Here is a 20,503-nt window from a genome sequence, read left to right as displayed (position 1 = left end):
TTCACGCACCAGGCCGGGGTACGGGTGACGTGTTCACGCAGATTATCGCGGTGACGTCATCACGCACGAGCGTCCGGATTAAGGGTGACGTCATCACGCATATTGTGATGACGTCACCGCGCGCGAGGGCCTGCTTGGCCGCGCGCCAGGAAAGAAGTCAACCAGGAATACAGCGTGATTTATTATTTTATTTCTATTATTATCTCTATTATTTTTATTTATTTTTACCGACGTGATTTTATCGAAAAAACCTAAAAGTATGAATACAGCGCCAGTATATTTTTTAATGATATAAAACAAACGATGTAGTTATACTGCGCTGGCAATGGTGTACACGCGCACGTAGCAAAACAACTCGACGCGTTTTTGACGAATGTGTCGCGTTGTTTAAATGTTGCGCCTTAAAGTAACATTAAGGGACTGCGGTAATTTCATCGCTGCTCGGGTTGGCTTGTGGGGCTGTGAATCGCCGTGGCCTCTTGAGCAGGCGGAGCCGCCCTGCCGATTGGTTGCACGGCACGCTGCAAGGAGCCAATCAGAGCGCGTAACCGGGACGCTGTTGGTGGTTGTCTAGCAACGAGGGAGAGCGACAGAGGAGAGAGTAACAGGGAGAGTAACAAGGGAGAGAGCGACAGGGAGAGTGCAACGAGGGAGAGAGCGACAAGGGAGAGTGACAGGAGAGCGACAGAGGAGAGTAACAGGGAGAGAGTGACAGGGGGAGAGTGACAGGGAGAGAGTAACGAGGGAGAGAGTGACAGGGGGGGAGTAACATGGAGAGTGCAACGAGGGAGAGAGTGACAGGGGGAGAGTAACAGTGTGGGGACTGAGGGCTGGGGGAGAGGAGGGGCGACATCGTCAGTGTGGGGACTGAGGGCTGGGGGGGGTTGAGGAAGAGGAGGGACAGCAGAATCTGAAGCAGCAACAGACGACGACGAGGAGATAGGGGAGTGGAGGATAAACGCGGAAGATCATCGTCATCTTTATTATCATCGTCATCTTCTTCATCATCGTCAGCGTCACCGAGATGTCTGAACAGAAGGAGAACGCAGGTGAATAACGGCCGCTTGTCGTCGATGCGGGCATCAAACCTCGGGGCTGTGTCGATTAATCGATAACGATCGAATGGTGGCGTGGAAACAAGTGATGATTACGCGCGTCATGGAGACCTGATGGTTAGAGATGTAAAACCTGGGGCCCTTCTCCACCGCGATACATCGCAACGACTCCGAGTCAATTCTAGATTTGAAGTTTTCGTGACTGCAAGGATTCATACGTTTTGGGTTTTTTGGTAAAGTCACGTAGGTGAAAGATTAAAATAAATTAAATCACGACGTTGCGCCCGAAACGTCGTGATTTAATTTCTTTTAATTGTTTACCTACGTGACTTTACCGAAAAAACCGAAGAGTACGATGAAGAAAATGTTGTTTTTATTTATCAACTCGAGCTGTGTATGGAGGAGCCCTCCCTGTCTGTCTCTTTCAGAAGCGACCTGCCCACAACTGATAGCTCATACGACCACGTGGAGAACAACTAGTTCATAATCAACGTGTTTGGGTTAGATCGCGTTATTTATAAATGTGTCGTAACCCTCCACCACCCGACACGGCCAATCAGCAAAAAAGTGTCACGTTGACAAAAGACAAAATAAAATTTGATTTAAAGTTTTCGTGACTGCAGGGATTTATGGTTCTTTCGGTAAAGTCACGTAGAAGGAAAATAATAAAATAATATAAATATAAAACAAAAAAATGCTCACGACGTTTCGACTGCAACACAAGCAATCATCAGGTGGAATTAGACGGTGCAAAGTATGTATTTTTGTGTGGTTAATACACGCGCAGTATCAATCAAGGAAGCCACTGCGATTCGAACCACGGCAAGCAGTTAACGCGCTACCGCTAGGCCACGTCGCCACCCAAATGGCACCACAATCAGAGACCATGGGCATTTAGGGCTTCAGCGAGTGTGTTGACGACATGTAATTCCATTCTTGCGAGGTTGATTTCCATTCCCCGTGTTTGCTGTTGTAGAGACCATGGTGGCGGACATCCACAAGAGAGTTACTGAAGCTTTTGACGTGTTTGACCACGAGGGTAACAAGACGGTCGATGTGAGGTCAGCTCTTCTCGATATATTTAAATACCATATCCACACTGTTCCCTCTCGGCCTTGCGTACACAACTTTAAACTCGATACATTGAGCATCGCTGGAGAAATTGGGACTTGGTGACTTGATCCATCCATGATGATTTCATGTTTCTCTTTTCCACGATTTTCCCAACCCAATGAATGCATTTTGGCTGCTTTGATAATTCTATTTTTTCAGAAGATAATCTTTCGCTACAATTATAGAGTTACATCTCAGCCAGTTTCTGCATGAGCAATTGTTGAATTGTAATTGCAAAAAGCTAAATACAGGGTGAGTTACTGTTATGAATACTTTAACATATTTGGTATTCACGCCATGCGTATTGTATAAGGCTATCCCTATGGTGGGATGATAGAATCAACATCACGCGCTTAGAGTATTTGGCTGCTATAAATTTCCACGTGATAATCCACTTCGTTGTGGCCAGGTCACTTCTTAAAAAGAGCTACACAGCTCCGTGGGTCTTACCTGGTAAAATAAAAAACTTTTTTTTAGTTTTCACAGACGAGTATAGTCTGCCAGTAGAGGCTGGGTTTCCTCACTTGTTATACTCTGTTAATTAATTTACGGGTAATTTTTATTAATTGACCGTGAAGCTGACACTCACACGTGTCCAACACTTTTGTCAAATACCGTCGCGGAGTGTTTGTCAACCGACTGTGACTTGGACGGCAAATATGTTACGGTTAATCAGGGTAGCTGCTGGATTCAACTGCAACAAACCATGTCAACGCTACCACGAGGCCATGTTTGCACACAGCTCAGATATGTCACTCGCGAGGCATTCTCGCACTCATTACACACAAAAAGTTCATCCCACAAATGAACCATAATACCTTTCTGATCTCGTTAAGGAGCATAAACCATCAAGAAAACTCCGGCTATTCTCGCAGCAGTGGCTTTTGGCTCACTGTGGAACAAAGAGGGCCACCGCATCGCGCGCGTTCAGATGCGCTTCTACGGCCGTCTGGAACGCTCTTCTGATATTAGGGAGCCCCTGGAGCTATGCACTTTTAAACCTAGATTAAAAAGTCATTTTTTTAGAACTGCTTTTTGTGTTTAGTTTGTTGTCTTTCGCCCACAACTCTGATTAGCATGGTTGGCTACGTACGGTGTGAAAGAAATTCAACATACATACGTACAGTTCTGTACTGCGCTGTCCGGTAACTAATTTTCAAAGTAGTAATGCTCCACCTGAAGAGCTGCATGCCACAGAGGCAGTGTGGAGACTAACACGTGGGTTTACCACAGGGAAATTGGCACCATCATCAGATCTTTGGGATGCTGTCCTACAGAAGGTGAAATCCATGATGTTCTGGCAGAGGTGAGTAATAGTTGTCCTGAATACTATTTATAAGACGTATACAGTATATATATACTCAGCTTAAAATGTATTGGTCTTAAACAGCAATTGATACACATTTTTAGTTGTATAGTAATATTCAGGTGGAGTACTAAGGTTGACGTCAGTATTACACAATAAATCTAATCTGCCCTGGAAAGGGCGCTATGTAAATCCTAAATAGAATAGCATTTATGAAACCTGGCATTTGAGGGTAGGCTTCTGGTCATGCCAGAGAGCCATCCTCCTTGCCTTCTGGAAATCACAAATGGAATAAATAAAGCACTCGACTCGCCTCTCCGTGGAATATCTGCGTGAACGCAATTAAATTTGGGCTCTATGGAGAAGCAACATGCAACTTCTCTGCAGGCGGTTGATAACAGTGAATAAAAAAGTGGACGATGTCGCATCCCCATACCTGTCAACCCTTATCAGTGTCTACCTTATTACAGAGCAATTCAGACATTATTGATCACCCCGCGCCCTTACAAATTTCAACGTTCATCCTACAAAGTCCCATCACAAGGGAGAAACACAAACAAACAGACAAAAACATGTTTGCCCATATTGAAACGGCTGTATGCCGTATGGACCTGAAAACTCAATTTCCTTGTGCAAGAATATGTGTAAACCTGTGTGGGTTGACAGGTATGCATCTCCCATTTCCTGCAAATTTGTCTCTCAGCTGCGAGGTCGACCACCCTCGTCTCAGGCACGACTGGACTTAACTTCAATTGTTTGAACACAGTACATAGTTGACAAAGGCAATGATGCAAACAAATACTTATATAAATAGTAGATTTATGTTAACATCTGCACAAGTACTTGTCAATAAATTTTCGTCAATAACCTTGGTGTTCTTCACCAGTTCCTTCGCAGTGTTGATGACCGTTCCATCGCATGCGATGAAGGTTCTTGTTTTTTCCAAATGTCGCCACAGATCGAGGAGGAGGAACCTACAGGCTACATTAGGTTGGAGAAATTCCTTCCGATGATCACTAAAGTGTTGATGGAGAGAAGGTAGAGATGCTCCACTGTGTTTAAAGTTTCATTTAAGTGGTGGTACGTCTTCAAAGAACGTTAGTGAATTTCAACTCACGTGCTATATCATTACTGGCGAAACGTTGTACTCAGATTGTAAATGTTGTAGCTTGGCTCTCCAACACACCGGTGTGCTGTACTAGAAACGAATTGGCATGTTCTGTTTACGTGACAAACCTTACTAATTGGCTGTGTCGGGTGGTGGCGGGTTTAATTACACATTTATATTTAGGCGATCTAACCCAAAAAAATCTGTATTATGGATGATATTGGTCGCGAAATCCTATGTGTTAAACAAATACCGCATTTTCTCTTGTCTGTGTGCAGGTACCGATCAATCCCGGAGGATGCTATTCTGCGTGCTTTCCAGGCAAGCGAATGTAATCGGTTATTTAGAAAATAATTTGGAAAAGCAAAACATAACCTAAACAACTAAATGCGTTTGTACTGTAAATGCACACCGAGGCCGTGTCTCAGGTTGTTGCACATTGTACGGCTGTGAGTTGAACACTTCAATAAGATATAATAATATTAGTAACTTATATACACAATGAGTAAAAATTTTGACTTAAAACTTTCGTGACTAGAGGAATTCATATTATTTGGTTCTTTCGGTAAAGTCACGTAGATAGAAAAAAAAAGTTAATAAAATAAAAACTATGACGTTTCGATCACAACACAAGCTATCGTCATCAGGAGGAAAAGGGAGAGGGCCCATGTATGTGCGTTTGAACTTCTTTCGCACAATGAAGCATCGGTACGGCACTTGCATGCTTAAGCCAAGGAGATCAGGGCACGTTCAGAATGAATTAATCGCAGGCAGTTTGTTTGCAGTGGCGGCAACTGTGAAGTTAATGCATAGGGTTATTTTTTTGTGTGGTTAATATCTTGTTGAAATCTGATTGGTCGTTTCTGTAAGGTCATGCCACTGATACAAGCAGCTGGGTCAGGTGATACGGTTTATTTTATACTTTGCTTGATTTTTATTCTGAATTCCTGGAGCTGATTCCGATGATGTTTAATGCAGTATACATTTAAATGTGATTTAATTGCTCAATGTGGTTGTGAGAATTGTTCTACTTCCCAGTGAGCTAAAACAATATGTTGTGCCTTAAACGCTGGTACATCATGCGACGGTTTAATGTGTTTGCCTGTCTGGTGGTGGAGAGTTTAATGTGGTCAGATCGATATGTGGCCGAACTAAAAAATCTATTGCGAATCACAGCAGCGGAAGGACGCGTTCCTTTGCACTCCACATAGGGGGCGAGGAGTGTGGATGGGTGTCAAGTTGCATTTCCTGCATGAAATATTTGCTGAACATTCGTGGCGAGACGACACAGACACCTTCCATAGCTTGCTGATCTCGTCAAGGCACATAAACCATAAACCATCAAACAAACTCCGGTCATCCTCACAGCGGATTTTGGCTAGCTATCAACAAAGACAGTCACTGCATCGCGCGTGTTCAGATGCACTTTGGTGGCCGTCTAGAACGCTCTTCCTTACGATATTAGGAAGCCCCTGGAGCTATCCACTTTTCAATGTAGATTGAAAACTCATTTCTTTAGCACTGCGTTTTGTGTTTCGTTTGTTATCCTTTCCCTATACCTCCGATTAGCACGGTTGGCTACATGCGTTGCGTTAGACGTCCAACATACATACACACAAAGGCTTCGCGTACACTTCGCATCGCACGTTTGAAAGTTAGCATGAACGTTTTAAACTGATTTGGTCAAGTTGCTGGTGTAGTGGAGGTTGCAGGAGGTGGGACTCGGTCCTGTACACGAATATAAGGCGAGACATCAGAGTGGTGTGATACTTGCACTGGTGTTCACCAAGGTTTTACAGAGACTCCGCTACTTATGAACAAGTCAGGTTCCACAGGTCTGTTCGTAAGTCGATTTGTTCGTAAGTCCAACTTTACTCCTGTCGATTCCAAACACGTTGTACGGCGTGTACACTAAACACGAGGAATGGCTTTAAAAGTTGTAAAATGTCATGTAGATGTAAATGCCACCACCGCCATCGATTGCGCAGCGGTTGAACTTACGATTCTCGGTCCGAACAGGCAATTGGACATATGGACAGATCTATTTAAGGCCTCGACACAGAGGCGTTGTTTCTCTGTGTGCTTATGGGTGTGTCTCTCTCTTTGTGTCTCTGTGTTATCTCTCTCTGCGTGTGTGTCTGTCTATGTGTCTCCGGCTCTGTATTTTATCTCTCTCTTAAATTTATCAATCTTTGGAAGAACGTAATCAACCAGGTAGGGTGTTGACTGTTATGTTAGCCGACTATTTATATTGTATTGCATTATATTTCTAAGTTTACTAGGTTTGTTTTCTCTTTCATTTGTACCTGATGATGATTGCTTGTGTTGCAATTTATTATTTTCTCTTTCTACGTGACTTTACCGAAAGAACCAAAGAGTACGGACAGGTTTGTTCGTATCTCTGAAAGTTCGTAAGTCGAATGTTTGTAGGTAGAGGAGTCCCTGTACAGGACTTTGTCTCCCTTGTCCTTTTAACGTCGTGCTCAACGATGCGTTCTGGGTGGCATGTGTGCTAGGTGCTGGACAGTGAGGGCAAGGGGTACCTGGATCCTGAGGAGCTCACCCGGTACATGACGGAGGAAGGTAGGCTCACGCGATAGCGTTGCTTCACCCTGAGGTTTCTGGTCAGAAAGTCACCTTCAAGTGTTGAGAGTCACGTGACATTTTTAGTTGGGCTCAATCGAAGACCTCATTCGATCAGTTTCTGGTCCTAAAAAGGGCCCTTTTTTGTATTTTGTTCAACGGGGTAAGAACTCAAGAAATAACTGGGAGTTATTTGTAAGAGCAACCTGGGGTATTGGTCTGCCACTAGGGGGGGGCTATGGTTTCTGTCTATAATTCCAAATTAGTAATTTGAAGTGTAATTCTTAGCAAATTTGGCACACAAAGGCCTACTCTTGCGAATAAATGACGTCAGTGGTTCTTAAACTTCCATGGCGAACTAGACAGCATCATCACGGTCATTTCACCGGCAGTCATCAACACAAAGCCTGCTCTACTGACCATATCTGGATTTGAATTAACGATGTCCATTTTGTCTAAATGCACACTCTGTGTGTTTGCAGTCTGCACGTGGCCACATAATCTCTGCCCACTCGGGCATGTTGTGCCCGTGCAACTAGAAGCTACCGGCACAAAATCATTTCATTTGTGTCGTTTTGAGGACAAACTCCGCATGCGGTTACGCGTCCTGAAACACATCCCCAGAGCACAGAGTGTGCAGCACCCATTATTTTATCGGTTACATCCCTGATTGATTGAATTAGAGAGGCATATGCTTTTGCAAACGTTGCTCAAGTACGCCAGTCTCCCCTGAATCGTGCATCTTTCACACCTCACCCCCCACCCCCTGCTGCTCCCCAGGACAAAACATGAATTGTCTGCTGCCTCTTGTGCAGGAGAGCCGTTCACTCAGGAGGAGATGGAGGAGATGCTCTCTGCTGCAGTGGACCCAGACAAGAACCTTGTGTTTTACAAGGACCATGTCTCCATGATGGCAGTGGAAGAAAATTAAATGTCCGCATTTAGTGCTGCTCCTGATGAGATTTCACCTTTGCCGTTTTGTTCTTGTGTACGAATGTACGCTGAGCTTCTTTCGTGCCATATGTAACCAACTGTGCTAATCGGAGGTGCGGGAGGATAACAAACTAAACACCAAAAGCAGTTATAAAGAAAGAGTTGTTAATCTCGATTTTTTTTAAGTATGTATTAAACAAAGTGTGTAAAGTGGTGGATAATTTGATGCGTTTGACTGCTTTGCTATCTGAAAACTGAATTATAAAACAACGATAAGGTACTAAAGCCCAGAAGGTTTATTGTAGTTTATTCTTAGGCACGGCAATGAAAAGTTGAATAAATAATAATAAAAAAGTTATCTGTAATTAATTCAAACGTTCGTACAATGCTGTTTTCTGCAGTGCTTATTATTAATCATAGGTGTGGAATGCGGGGAGCTCATTTTACAAGTGGAATTTTGCACGTCCAGATTTAATCGCTCAAGAACACATAAGGAAGAAGTTGCTGCAGGTTCCTTGTTTGATCGTGGGACACATTTCCTGCGCCTCCGATGAGCACGGTTGGCTACATGCGGTGCGAAAGAAGTTCAACGTACATACAGATATTTACAGATCAGGCCACGTATGCAGGTTTTGTGTTGACTACCGCCAGTGTGATGACCGTGGTAATGCTGCCTACTTCGCATTGGAAGTTTAAGAACCACTGACGTCATTTATTCGCAAGAGTAGGCCATTGTGTGCCAAATTTGCTAAGAATTACACTGCAAATCACTAGTTTGGAATTATAGATTGAAACCATAGACCCCCTAGTGGCAGACCAATACCCCAGGTCACTTATAAATAACTCCACGTGTTTCTTGAGTTCTTACCCTGTTAAACAAAATACATTTCAAACGTGAGCCTAATGTAACATGTAGCAATGCTTTCTAACTCTACATTTTAATATACAAACAATATATAATTATGAAAAAGTATATGTTTTCCAATTTCACTGCGATTGACTTTTACATACACAAGTTCAATATTTTTACCCTAAGTTACAAAATTACCCGCGGAGACAAAAGCAACGTTTGTGCCATCCCTTTACAGTATGTTTCCATATCTCTTATTTAAGCATCTCGATTTGCAATTGTCTGCTTTGTGTTTGCACGCTGTGCAGGAACGTTCTTGTGGGCCCATGCTAGGCTCCGACGCACAAGGGGAGCGTTTAGCGCGTTCACTTTATTGCTCTCAGCGGATTTAAAAAAAACTCTGCTGAGTGACGAAAGATAGGGGGTCAAAACCATGAGATTACAATGGGGCGCTTGTGCCACATGTCATCCACACACGCGCAGCGAGGGCAAGCAGAGGAATTCTTCTGCTAAGTCACGGCCTAAATTAATGGGGCCTCGAACAATCATCAACTGTGTGCCGGTTTAAAAAAAAATGCTACTAAATATTTTGATAATGTAGCTTTACGTTAAAATAAGCTGAGCGGTAGACAAACCTTTGTGTGAGCGGCGAATGCGCTTGCTGTAATAATCAGATATCGATCAAAGCGACGAGTTAAAGCGATTGAAAAAAATCAAAATACCTATGTATCCATTACATGATTAGGGATGGAACTAGAGTCACCTCCCTCGGCCCCCAGGTGATTATGTGAACTGTCGGGATTCAGCTCCACGATTAGTTTCAATTACCAATTGTTTTTCGTCTTGTTTTCCAAGCTACGTGTTACAACCCTGAAGCAGAAATTTTCACGAATCGACGCATTGGCTTCACCACGAGCCATTTACCACTCGTCATTTCTACTCGTCAGCGTTTTTCGAGGCTTCTTAACATAAGTTTATATGGGTTTTTAAAATAAACTTTTGTCGGTATTTTGATGTTCCAAAAGCTGCCATTTTCAGGAATAGCGTAGTCAACGTGCAGTGATTACTGGCGGTGGATGTCTGAAGCCCAGCGTTTTGGAGGGGGTTGGGGGATCAGTGTGATCTTGTACGCAGCTTTTCCCCCTAGAGAGTGGCTGGTTTATGACCGTGGAGCAAAGATGCTGAGATACCTGAATGGATTATAAAGCGTTATCTCCCTTGTATTCTTGGGTGGCTTTGGAAACTCCGGTTTTCACCCACGTGCAACAGTCAATAGGGAAAATCCCAATGCTGCACTCACACAAGTGCCGATACCCTGTAAGGTTGCCATTTGTACATAACTATTAAAAAACTATTACATGTAGCCGATGGTAGTGCTATCTTCTCACCCTGCAACATTAATGAAACATTGCTTCATGTTATAATTTTGCTCTCAATTTATAATATTTTCCATGTTGTAGATCACATTCAAATTAAACACAATCCTGGGTAAATACAGGTATCACCATACTCATATTGCGTGTAGGAGTGATGGAAAGTGGAATAAGTCATCCCAACACATGTTCATCTTTTTGACACTTTTATTCATAATGCAAAAACTGGTAAACTACAATAATAATAATAATAATGTGTTATTAATACTTTTTTGTCAAATAAAACATTGCATCCCAATGATTGCAATGACACCACCTACAACCCAACCGCTCATCCGCGTAGACTCTTAACACCCTCTGCAAACCTCTCGAGACTAAGACCCTCTCAGTGCGTACCAGTTCGACCCAAATCGACTCCGGCTACGATCCGCGGCTGCTGCTGCACCCGCCAGCGCCCATCTTCAGGGTCTCCGGCCCAAAGACCTGGAAGGACGCTGCCGGTTCACGTTCAGAATCCATCCTTGAGTCTCAGCCAGTTTCGCGACGGACTCTAAATGTTGTTGTTGTCGTTGTTGCTTCAGAGAGTCCACTTCAACGTGTGCTCAATGCGCATTCGTGATGGACTGGACTGATAAGAGTGCACAATATGAAATGTTCTTCCATAATATGTTACTAATTGGCTGTGTCGGGTGGTGGCGGATTTAACAGCACATTTAGATATTTACACGATCAAACCCAACTAAACTGTATTATGGATCATATTGGTCGCGAAAGCCTACGTGTTAAACTCAAATGTTCTTACTTACTCCCAATACCAATCTTAATTTGGAGCTTTCGTGACTGCAGGAATTACTCTTTGGTTATTTCGGTAAAGTCACGTATAAAGATAAAATAATACATTAAATAATAGCATACGACGTTTCTATTGCAACACAAGCAATATATACCTGATGATGATTGCTTGTGTTGCAATCGAAACGTCGTATGCTATTATTTAATTTATTATTTTTATCTGTATACGTGACTTTACCGAAAGAACCAAAGAGTACTCCCAATACCGTTTACGACTCTGCGAATCTCTCTCCAGTAAGGAGAGATGTAATCAGAATCGTCATGTATACTGGAGGAATCCCATGAGCTATAAAGCAATTTTTCACAGACGTCCAGAGAAAGCAAGACATAAGATTATAGATCATTCGCATTGTTATACAGTTATACATTTATGTCGAACGCTTTATTAAAGGTGTCCAACTAAGTTTGAAAGTGTTATGGTATTGGCTATGTCCGTATGTCCATACTGAAGGGTGGGGGTGCAGTCTGTTAGTTCCTCTCACTGACAGTATCTAACAAAACCACGTGATTATTTTCAACTCGACCGTTACGCCACTAATAACTTCGCTTGAAGCAGCAGCAGCTCGGTATATATATGTGTATGTTGGTGTTTATATTGAACATGTATGTTGAACGGTGCCAAAGATCCCCAGGGGTTTGATCTCCCACGAAGCTGGAAATCGATCCTCAATCACACCGAGATCTCCCTGTATTTACAATACGCGTCCACTTTCCAGGATCCATTCAGCTTTAAAAAATAACTCGTAAAAATGAGCAGGGGTAGTGGGAATAAAACGATCACACGCGAGCCATGATACAGCAGCACTATAACTATTAAGTGCAGAGTAACCCTCCCGGCAGTGACACTAACACGTCGTACTAACACGATCCATGGTGTAGCATCACTCGAACTTGAAGCGCAGAGCAACGTGCTAAAGAGGAACGAGAATCAGTGCCGGCTTCTGCGAGGTTCCCGCAGCTCATATGTAGGAGACGCGCTGCTGCCAGCGCGCGTTGGAGGGGGCGGTGGGGTCGCGTTCGTGCGCCTCATCCTCCTGCTGCTGCTGCTCCTGCTGCGCGTACGCCGAGCACAGCAGCAGGGCGCAGCCGCACAGCAGGGCGGCCGATGCGGCCCAGCCCACGTAGATGCTGGAGCCCAACTCGGGCTTCTGGGGCTCCGGGACGAAGGGGTCGAAGAAGTCGCGGACGACGCGCGCGCACACGAAGCCCACGGCGGCGAGGCACAGCGCGCCAGAGAGGCCGAGCGCGCAGCCGCCTGCAACGAGATCGCGGGGCGGCGGTCGTGGTGGGGGGGGGGGGGCTCTGAGTGGGGGGGTCTCTGGGTGGGGGGGGGTCTCTGGGTGGGGGGGGGGGGCTCTGGGTGGGGCTCTGGGTGGGGGGGGTCTCTGGTGGGGGGGGGGGCTCTAGGTGGGGGGGGAGTTCTGGGTGGGGGGGGGGCTCTGGGTGGGGGGGGGGAGCTCTGGGTGAGGGGGGAGCTCTGGGTGGTGGGGGGGGGGCTCTGGGTGGGGGGGGAGCTCTGGGTGGTGGTGGGGAGGGCTCTGGGTGGGGGGGGGAAGCTCTGGGTGGTGAGGGGGGAGCTCTGGGTGGTGAGGGGGGAGCTCTGGGTGGTGGGGGGGGGGCTCTGGGTGGTGGTGGGGGCTCTGGGTGGGGTGGGGGGGGCTCTGGGTGGGGGGGGGGAGCTCTGGGTGGTGGTGGGGAGGGCTCTGGGTGGGGGGGGAAGCTCTGGGTGGTGAGGGGGGAGCTCTGGGTGGTGGGGGTGCGGGGCTCTGTGCTCGCCTCTCACCTGCGAGCAGCAGGCGCGGCGCCCGGCAGCGGCAGCAGGCTGGCGGCGCGGCGACCGCGACCCCGAGCAGGGCGAGCAGCACGGCGGGGGGGAGCAGGGCGCGCGCCGGCTGCAGGGCGCCGGGGGCCGCGAGCAGCGTGAAGTACTCGGAGCACTGACGGTGGCCGAGCAGCGCGCGCTCCACGCACGTTTGCCACAGCCCCTCGCTGAACACCTGGAGCCACGGGGGGTTGGGGGTTAAGGTATTGATTGGCTTCGTCCGTATGAGAATAGCGGGTGTAGATTAACGTCGAGCTCAGCGATCCATTGGCGGTGGCTTCAGGCGAGGCCGAGCGAGTGGGGGCGATGCCACCGGGGAATGGATGCTCTCAATTCGGCACGATTTAATTTTTTAATTTTTTTTTATTGTTTAGGTATAACCCTGTGAGCCATGTGGTTCTTGACTCGGGTGCAACCGCAACAAACAAAAACATGAACAAGAAACATCTTAAAGTGACTACACGCAACAGAAAAATCCAGGAAAAAACAGCAAAGTCTTCTAGAAAAAAAACACCGTATTTCAACGCTGTGTGCAAAAATCCCATTGGGATGCAAGCCAAACAATATCAACCATAAGACAATTTAGATTAAAGTTATCAGGCTAACTCTGTACTACAACAAACAAACATGGCTAAACCAAAACGTTTTCAAAATCACCAAAATAAAGCTGTTAAAACAATGTAACAGTGATCATAGGAACTGTGATTGGGGCGATCGTTGTCTGAATCAGAATCGGAAAATGTGATTATTGCTGGAGGAATCCGATGAGCCGGAAAGTTATTTTTCACAGATTCTCCAGTAGGGCCAGGGTCAGAACGTTACAACAACAACAAAAACTTAAAAACACGTTAGGAGTGCAAAGTTTTGGAAATGCAAACAATCACTTAAATATATACACACAAATAAAACCAAACTATGTTCTTCATCTTACTAGGTAAGGCCCACTGAGCTACTAGCTTCTTTGTCAGCAGTGACCCGACCACAAATGATAGCTCAACGAAGTGGCTTATCACGTGGACATTTAAAGCAGCAAATTAACCATAAACGATCTCGACGCAGGAGGGACAAGCCGGTGGACCGTTGTGAGTTGCTCTCCTCTCTGCGATTTCCTTCCACATGTCAACACTCCTCGTCTCATCTGGAATCTACAGGGTGTGGTGATTCACATGTCCTGTGTGACCCCAAATTAATTGACCCCTAAACATTTTTCTCCCCATTGCATATTTTTTTTATTTTTTTTACGCCTTACTTAAAAAAATAAAATTGGGGTCACTAGACATCTGGATCACCCTGTACATTGGGTCCTGTTCATCCATAAAATCACTTTTAGCAAATAAATGTGCGCTATGCTTAGCATATTCATCCATCTAATTGGCCTTTAACTATTCCAAGAATTTGTACAGGTGACAGAGCCCCCTTGCAGCACCAACGTTTTTGGAACAACAACAACCTTAAATTTCGATTTAAAGCTTTCGTGACTGCAGGGATTCATATTCTTGGTTCTTTCGGTAAAGTCACGTAGAAGGGAAACAATAAAATAATAAAAATAAAACAATAGAATTCTCACGACCTCATGATGATTGCTTGTGTTGCAATCGAAACGTCGTGAGAATTTAATAGTTTTATTTTTGTTATTTTATTATTTCCCTTCTACCGACAGAACCAAGAATAACAACAACCTTGTTTCCTCCCTTAACATCGTAAATCTTCCTTCAAAACAATCTCCTGAAGCAGAAGATTAGTGCTGGATACAACCGCATTTGCAAATGCGATTTGTAACTTTCATCCTTACCCGCGTATCGATAGTCAAATCTTAATGTGCAATTGTATTGACAGACGACTCAGTGTTGTCTTGGCGTGGTCTGCGACAGCTTTTGCTGCCTTGTGCAAGCTTCGGAATTGGTGGACTTATGCAATTTTAACTTATATACTAAATATATTTTATTTATATTTAGCTAAAATTTTCTTGCTGTAGTTTTCACACCTGATGATGATTGCTTGTGTTGTAATCGAAACGTCGTGAGAATTTTTATTATGTTTTATTTTTATTATTTTATTTTTTCCCTTCTACGTGACTTTACCGAAAGAACCAAGAATATATTCTTAGGTTTTTTTCGGTAAAGTCACGTAGGTAAAAAAATAAAATTAAAATTAATAAAAGTAAAATAAAATAAAAATCACAACGTTTCGGAGGCAACACAAGCTTCCGTCTTCAGGTGGAACCGTCACAGTACGTGCTTTTTATTTTACTTTTATACATTTTTATTACAAAATTTTACCTACGTGACTTTACCGAAAAAACCTAAGAATATGAATCCTTGCAGTCACGAAAGCTTCAAATCTAGAACCAAGAATATATTGAGTGCTTTGCTTACCTGTCCGATGCTTTGCACTGCGATCGTTTTTTTTGTTTATTGTTGTAATTTCACGACTCGCCCCTACTAGACACGTGTGAAAAATATCTTCATCGCTCATCGGATTTCTCCAGGATAATCATTAGAGATTGTGAAAAGGTTCGGATTTGTATTTTTTCCTTAATTTAAGAGTCCCTATCCTTGCACCTGTAGTTAGCAAACTCCACGCGAGTTTGGGGGGCGATATTGCTGCGTTGTACCCTATCAGTGGTGCTTGAGTCCTCAAATGCCTTTGCTACTCAATGTCTGAAATGTTAAGATTTACATAATGTAACTTTTCTCTCACCACGTTCCACTGCGTATCGTTATTGTAAGACAAAAAAATATCAGCAAATCTTCTCAAAATCAAATTTGTTAATCAACTAAACTTTTTCTTTTACCAGGTACGGCCCACTGAGCTAAAAATATATTAGGTGAAAATAAAATAAAAATAACTACATTCTGTGATGTAGTTATTTTTATTTTATTTTCACCTACGTGACTTTACCGAAAGAACCAAAGAGTATGGATCCTTGCAGTCACGAAAACTTCAAATCTAGAATAAAAATATATTGTTCAGAAGCGACCAGGATATCACAAATGATAGCTCAACAAAGTAGCTTGTCACCTGGAAATAGATCGCCGCCAAGACTCTAAAAGCGCGTTTCTAACTGTGGAGGGAAACCCCGGAGGACCCGGAGGACCCGGAGAAAAATCCACGCAATCACGGGGAGAACAGGGAGAACACGCAAACTCCAAATATACAGAAGGCGTCAGGGTCGGGCTCGAAACCCACGACCTCCTGTACACCAGGCGAGGTAGTTAACAACTCTCGATGCGAGGAACCCCCCTTGTGAGTGGTAGAGGAGGCAAAACAAACACAAGTTGCAAACAACACAAGCGTATGCAGTGTCTGGTTTGCGTTGGCATGAGCCGAGCTCATGAGCCCCACGGTGTTGAATCGGTGACTTCACATCACGGATTCCAGAGGAAGACTTTGCAACAGTGAGGTCTGGTGACCATACTGCGCTGAGTGAGTGCTGATGATCCCCTCCTGTCGTAGACCCTCACACCTCGTCACACCTCATCATGTCGCTTCGTCACACCTCACCTCGCCACGCCTCGTCTCACCTCGTCCTGTACCAGGTAGGCACCGAGGGTGGCCCGTGAGAGCCAATGCGGAGCAGCCGCGGCCGCAACGGCCAATGCGAGACCAGCGGCCGAGACGCAGAGGGCGGCCAGGGCAAGCGGGGCCGCGTGGCCCATCCTGCTCCTCCTGCAGCACGGCGCCACAGACTCCTCACTCACTCGCTCGCTCGCAGGGCTCACTCACTCGCGGGCAAAGCGAACACAGACTCACATCACGCGGATTTACACAGAGACACACACAGACATTCAGACTCACAGATACAAACAGACACACTCACAGAATTACACGGAAACACACACAGACATACAGACTCACTCACAGAGACAGACACATAATTACACAGAAACACATACAGACTCACACACACAAAGATGCACACATAGAGACAACGGCATCAAACACACAAACTCACTCAGAGAGGCAAAGAGACACAGACTCACATCACACAGACACAGAGACACAGACTCACACAAGAGTACACGGAGACACAGATAACTCACACAGAGACAAACATTCGCAAACAAACGGAGCTCATCACACACGAGGTTTCACCATTTACACATGGAAAATGTGCGCTGAACAAAACAATAAATGTGTGAATATACTGGAACAAATGTAGATTTAAATGTATGTATGTTGCAATTCTTTTGCACCGTACATAGCCAACCGAGCTAATCAGAGGTGCGGAGAAAGGACAACAAACTAAACACAAAAGAGCAGATCTAAAGTGTTCGCCAGAATCCGCTGCTAGCGAGGATGACCCGGAGTTTGCGTGATAGGTTTGTGCTCCTTAACGAGAATTGGAGTGTTCACAGAGTGGTAGATTACCAACGAAATCATCATCATCTCTTTTAACGGTGGCGATATCCATAACCCACACCGCACTGCCGTGGCAGAGAACCTATTGAGGTCATGAGCTGAAATCCCAGTTGGAAGTCGACTCACACACCATCATCCATCCCTCTGGGTCGATAAAAAAGAGTACTGTATAACTTTCGGCAAAGTCACGAGGTGTTGTTATAATAGCCACCGCCATAGGCATGTGGAATTTCCACCATCACTGCCAGCAGATCATAATTCGTATCCCGACCCAATGCTTGAGTTTACAGGGACGCGTGTGAAAGCTGAAATGCATTGCTACGATGCATACTCCTAACGTTAACACTTCCTCTAACCGGTGTACAAATCCTACGGAAGTAATTCTGAGCAAAAAATATCAGTAAGCAAATTAAATCCACTGTGAGCTGACAATAAATGAACTGGGAAAATGAAGTTGCCGACCTCCGCGTGTGGATGTTAGGGTCCATCCTGCATTCACACACGAGCGGTTCTCCAAGAATTTCAGTTTCCTCCCCACGCGCAAAATATTCCTTAACGCCTCAAGTAGGATTATCTTGAGACTCTTCTAGACATCTGTGAAAAAAAGCTTTATAGCTTATCGGATTCTTCCAGTCTAAATACATATTTTGATAATTATTCTAACTTTCCCAGTTAATACATCAAGTCTATCTTTTACATACATTTACCTGAGAGTGAGGCTCGTCTGTGAGGTAGGAACTCATCTGTGAGTAGGAGGCTTCGGTAAAGTCACGTAGGTAAAAAATCAAAATTAATACCTACGTGACTTTACCGAAAACAAACTAAGAATATGAATACTTGCAGTCACGAAAGCTTCAAATCTAGAAGTAGGAGGCTTATCTGAAACTCGCCTGTGAGAGGGAGTGAAACTCGCCTGTGAAGGAGTGACTCACCTGTGAGAGGGAGTGAAGCTCACCTGAGATCCGCCTGTGAGAGTGAGACTCACCTGTAAGAGAGGGCGTGAAGCTCACCTGAGATCCGCCTGTGAAGGAGTGACTCGCCTGTGAGAGAGGGAGTGAAACTCACCTGAGATCCGCCTGTGAGAGTGAGGCTCACCTGTAAGAGAGGGCGTGAAGCTCACCTGAGATCCGCCTGTGAGAGTGAGGCTCACCTGTAAGAGAGGGCGTGAAGCTCACCTGAGATCCGGCTGTGAGAGTGAGGCTCACCTGTAAGAGAGGGCGTGAAGCTCACCTGAGATCCGCCTGTGAAGGAGTGACTCGCCTGTGAGAGAGGGAGTGAAACTCACCTGAGATCCGCCTGTGAGAGTGAGGCTCACCTGTAAGAGAGGGCGTGAAGCTCACCTGAGATCCGCCTGTGAAGGAGTGAGGCTCACCTGTGAGAGAGGGAGTGAAGCTCACCTGAGATCCGCCTGTGAAGGAGTGAGGCTCACCTGTGAGAGAGGGCGTGAAGCTCACCTGAGATCTGCCTGTGAGAGTGAGGCTCACCTGTGAGAGAGGGAGTGAGGATGTGCAAGGGTGACACCTGTGCAGGATACGAACTGAGTCTCACCTGCGAGTGTGAGACTCACCTTACGCGTGTGAGGCTCACCTGTGAGAGAAGGAGGCTCAGCTGTGAAGGAAACAGCAATGCCACTGTGAGGCTGGTGGCCGTGTGAGTGGCTGAGGGGCCGTCTCTGGCTGCAGGTGCTGGCGCTGAGAGGGCCCAGGTACGGCACGTCGCACAAGTACCGTATTCATTGTAGACAAAGAGTCCACGGCAAACCGAATCTAATTCAAACGTTCACTTTGACGGTTTGATATGGTGAATATAAAAACAATGGGCAATTTATATCATTTAGGAACTGTGAGAAAGTATTTGTCATCAATAACAGGGACATGCGTAAAGGTGTGTTTCTCTTCTTGGTTTTTTCGGTAAAGTCACGTAGAAGGCAAATAATAAAATAATAAAAATTAAACATTATAAAATAATAATGTTAAAATAATTATTTTATTATGTTTCGTTTTTAATAATTTTTAAATAATTATTTTATTATGTCTTATTTTTATTATTTTATTATTTCCCTTCTACGTGACATAATACAATTATTATTTTAAAATAATAATTTTATTATGTTTTATTTTTATTATTTTATTATTTCCCTTCTACGTGACTTTACCGAAAGAACCAAGAAGATGAATCCCTGCAGTCACGAAAGCTTTAAATCGAAAATTAATGACTTGCCAATGATTGCCGTTGTTTTACGTTTCAAGGTGTTGGTTAGGTCTCGTTTAATGTTGAGATATGTACCTTAGAGTAAATCTTTGATTTTGCTATCGTAAACCTCACGAGGCATCACAACAGTTGATCGGCCCTTATCAGCAGCAAGAATTTGGATATCTTTGTTTGCTCTCAGTTCTCTTAAGGCTTTTGGCTAACTGAAACTAATATTTGTTTTTGCCAATGTACTCATGCCTAGTCATCTCAGCTTGATTATGTGGGAGACGTCTAACTGCTGATTCCACTTCAGCAATTATCTCATCGACAGGGATTGCACGTGGGGTAACAGCAAAGTTAAGCCCTTTAGACAGGACTTTAATGTGGATATTGGTCGCGAAAACCTACGTGTTAAACCAATCAATGCAATAATGAAATTATATACGAGACTAATTTTTGGGCTAAGGGGCCGTCCATAAATGACGTCACGCGATTTTGGACGATTTTTTACCCCCCCCCCCTAGTCACACGGCGTCACAAAAAGTCAGACCCCCCCCCTAAAATATGACGTCACAAAGCTCTGCCCCCCCAAAATTTTTTTATATATAAAACACATGCTTCAAATCGCTTTAAACTATTGTCATTGTAGTGCGTATTTAATGTGGCGCTGCACTCTGATGTTGTAGGAGAAAACATTTATTAAAAAGTATATTTAATTAAGTAGAACGTGTTGTCTATATTTATTTAAAGTTGCGCATTTTGATGTGACGTCACATTTCTAAACCCCCCCCCTCGTCACAAATGTCTGACCACCCCCCCCCCCCCCAGGTGCGTGATGTCATTTATGGACGGCCCCAAACGGTGCCACAATCTGAACAAGGGGAGTCGGAGTCGCCTAATGAAATCGCGACGGTCGAATCGCCAAATCTCCACGCGCGTAGAATCTCTCCGGC

The 20,503-nt window shown here is 44.7% G+C and overlaps 2 protein-coding genes across 2 annotated transcripts; one reads left to right on the top strand and one right to left on the bottom strand.

The window, feature by feature from the left end:
* Positions 1-848: 848 nt before the first annotated feature.
* On the top strand, positions 849-11,211 carry DRC8 (dynein regulatory complex subunit 8). Its single transcript, XM_078878687.1, has 7 exons — positions 849-1,049; positions 2,032-2,116; positions 3,402-3,474; positions 4,433-4,512; positions 4,861-4,903; positions 7,099-7,165; positions 7,981-11,211. Exons 1-7 carry the CDS (start codon positions 1,025-1,027, stop codon positions 8,094-8,096), a joined length of 489 nt encoding a protein of 162 aa, XP_078734813.1. The 5' UTR covers positions 849-1,024; the 3' UTR covers positions 8,097-11,211.
* Positions 11,212-12,132: 921 nt separating this feature from the next.
* LOC144948806 (claudin-4-like) lies at positions 12,133-16,749 on the bottom strand. The gene is made up of 3 exons (XM_078878456.1): positions 16,520-16,749; positions 12,957-13,170; positions 12,133-12,428 (listed from the first exon to the last, which is right to left on the bottom strand). The coding sequence occupies exons 1-3, from the start codon at positions 16,652-16,654 to the stop codon at positions 12,133-12,135; spliced, it is 645 nt and encodes a 214-aa protein (XP_078734582.1). The 5' UTR covers positions 16,655-16,749.
* Positions 16,750-20,503: the final 3,754 nt, after the last annotated feature.

This window comes from Lampetra fluviatilis, chromosome 51, assembly GCF_964198595.1.
Source record: "Lampetra fluviatilis chromosome 51, kcLamFluv1.1, whole genome shotgun sequence".
NCBI classification, from domain to species: Eukaryota; Metazoa; Chordata; class Hyperoartia; order Petromyzontiformes; family Petromyzontidae; genus Lampetra; species Lampetra fluviatilis.
This window is presented reverse-complemented; position numbering and strand designations above follow the sequence as displayed.

Bases quoted from the DNA above. Each gene is read 5' to 3' on its own strand.
- LOC144948806 (XM_078878456.1), bottom strand. From the start codon at position 16,654: ATGGGCCACGCGGCCCCGCTTGCCCTGGCCGCCCTCTGCGTCTCGGCC. The intron at 13,171-16,519 runs GTGAGACGAGGC...CCGTGGCTCCAG, and splicing joins CCTACCTGGTACAGGACGAG to GTGTTCAGCGAGGGGCTGTG. The intron at 12,429-12,956 runs GTGAGAGGCGAG...ATCTCGTTGCAG, and splicing joins GCCGCGCCTGCTGCTCGCAG to GCGGCTGCGCGCTCGGCCTC.
- DRC8 (XM_078878687.1), top strand. From the start codon at position 1,025: ATGTCTGAACAGAAGGAGAACGCAG. The intron at 2,117-3,401 runs GTCAGCTCTTCT...GGTTTACCACAG, and splicing joins AACAAGACGGTCGATGTGAG to GGAAATTGGCACCATCATCA. The intron at 3,475-4,432 runs GTGAGTAATAGT...ATGTCGCCACAG, and splicing joins TCCATGATGTTCTGGCAGAG to ATCGAGGAGGAGGAACCTAC.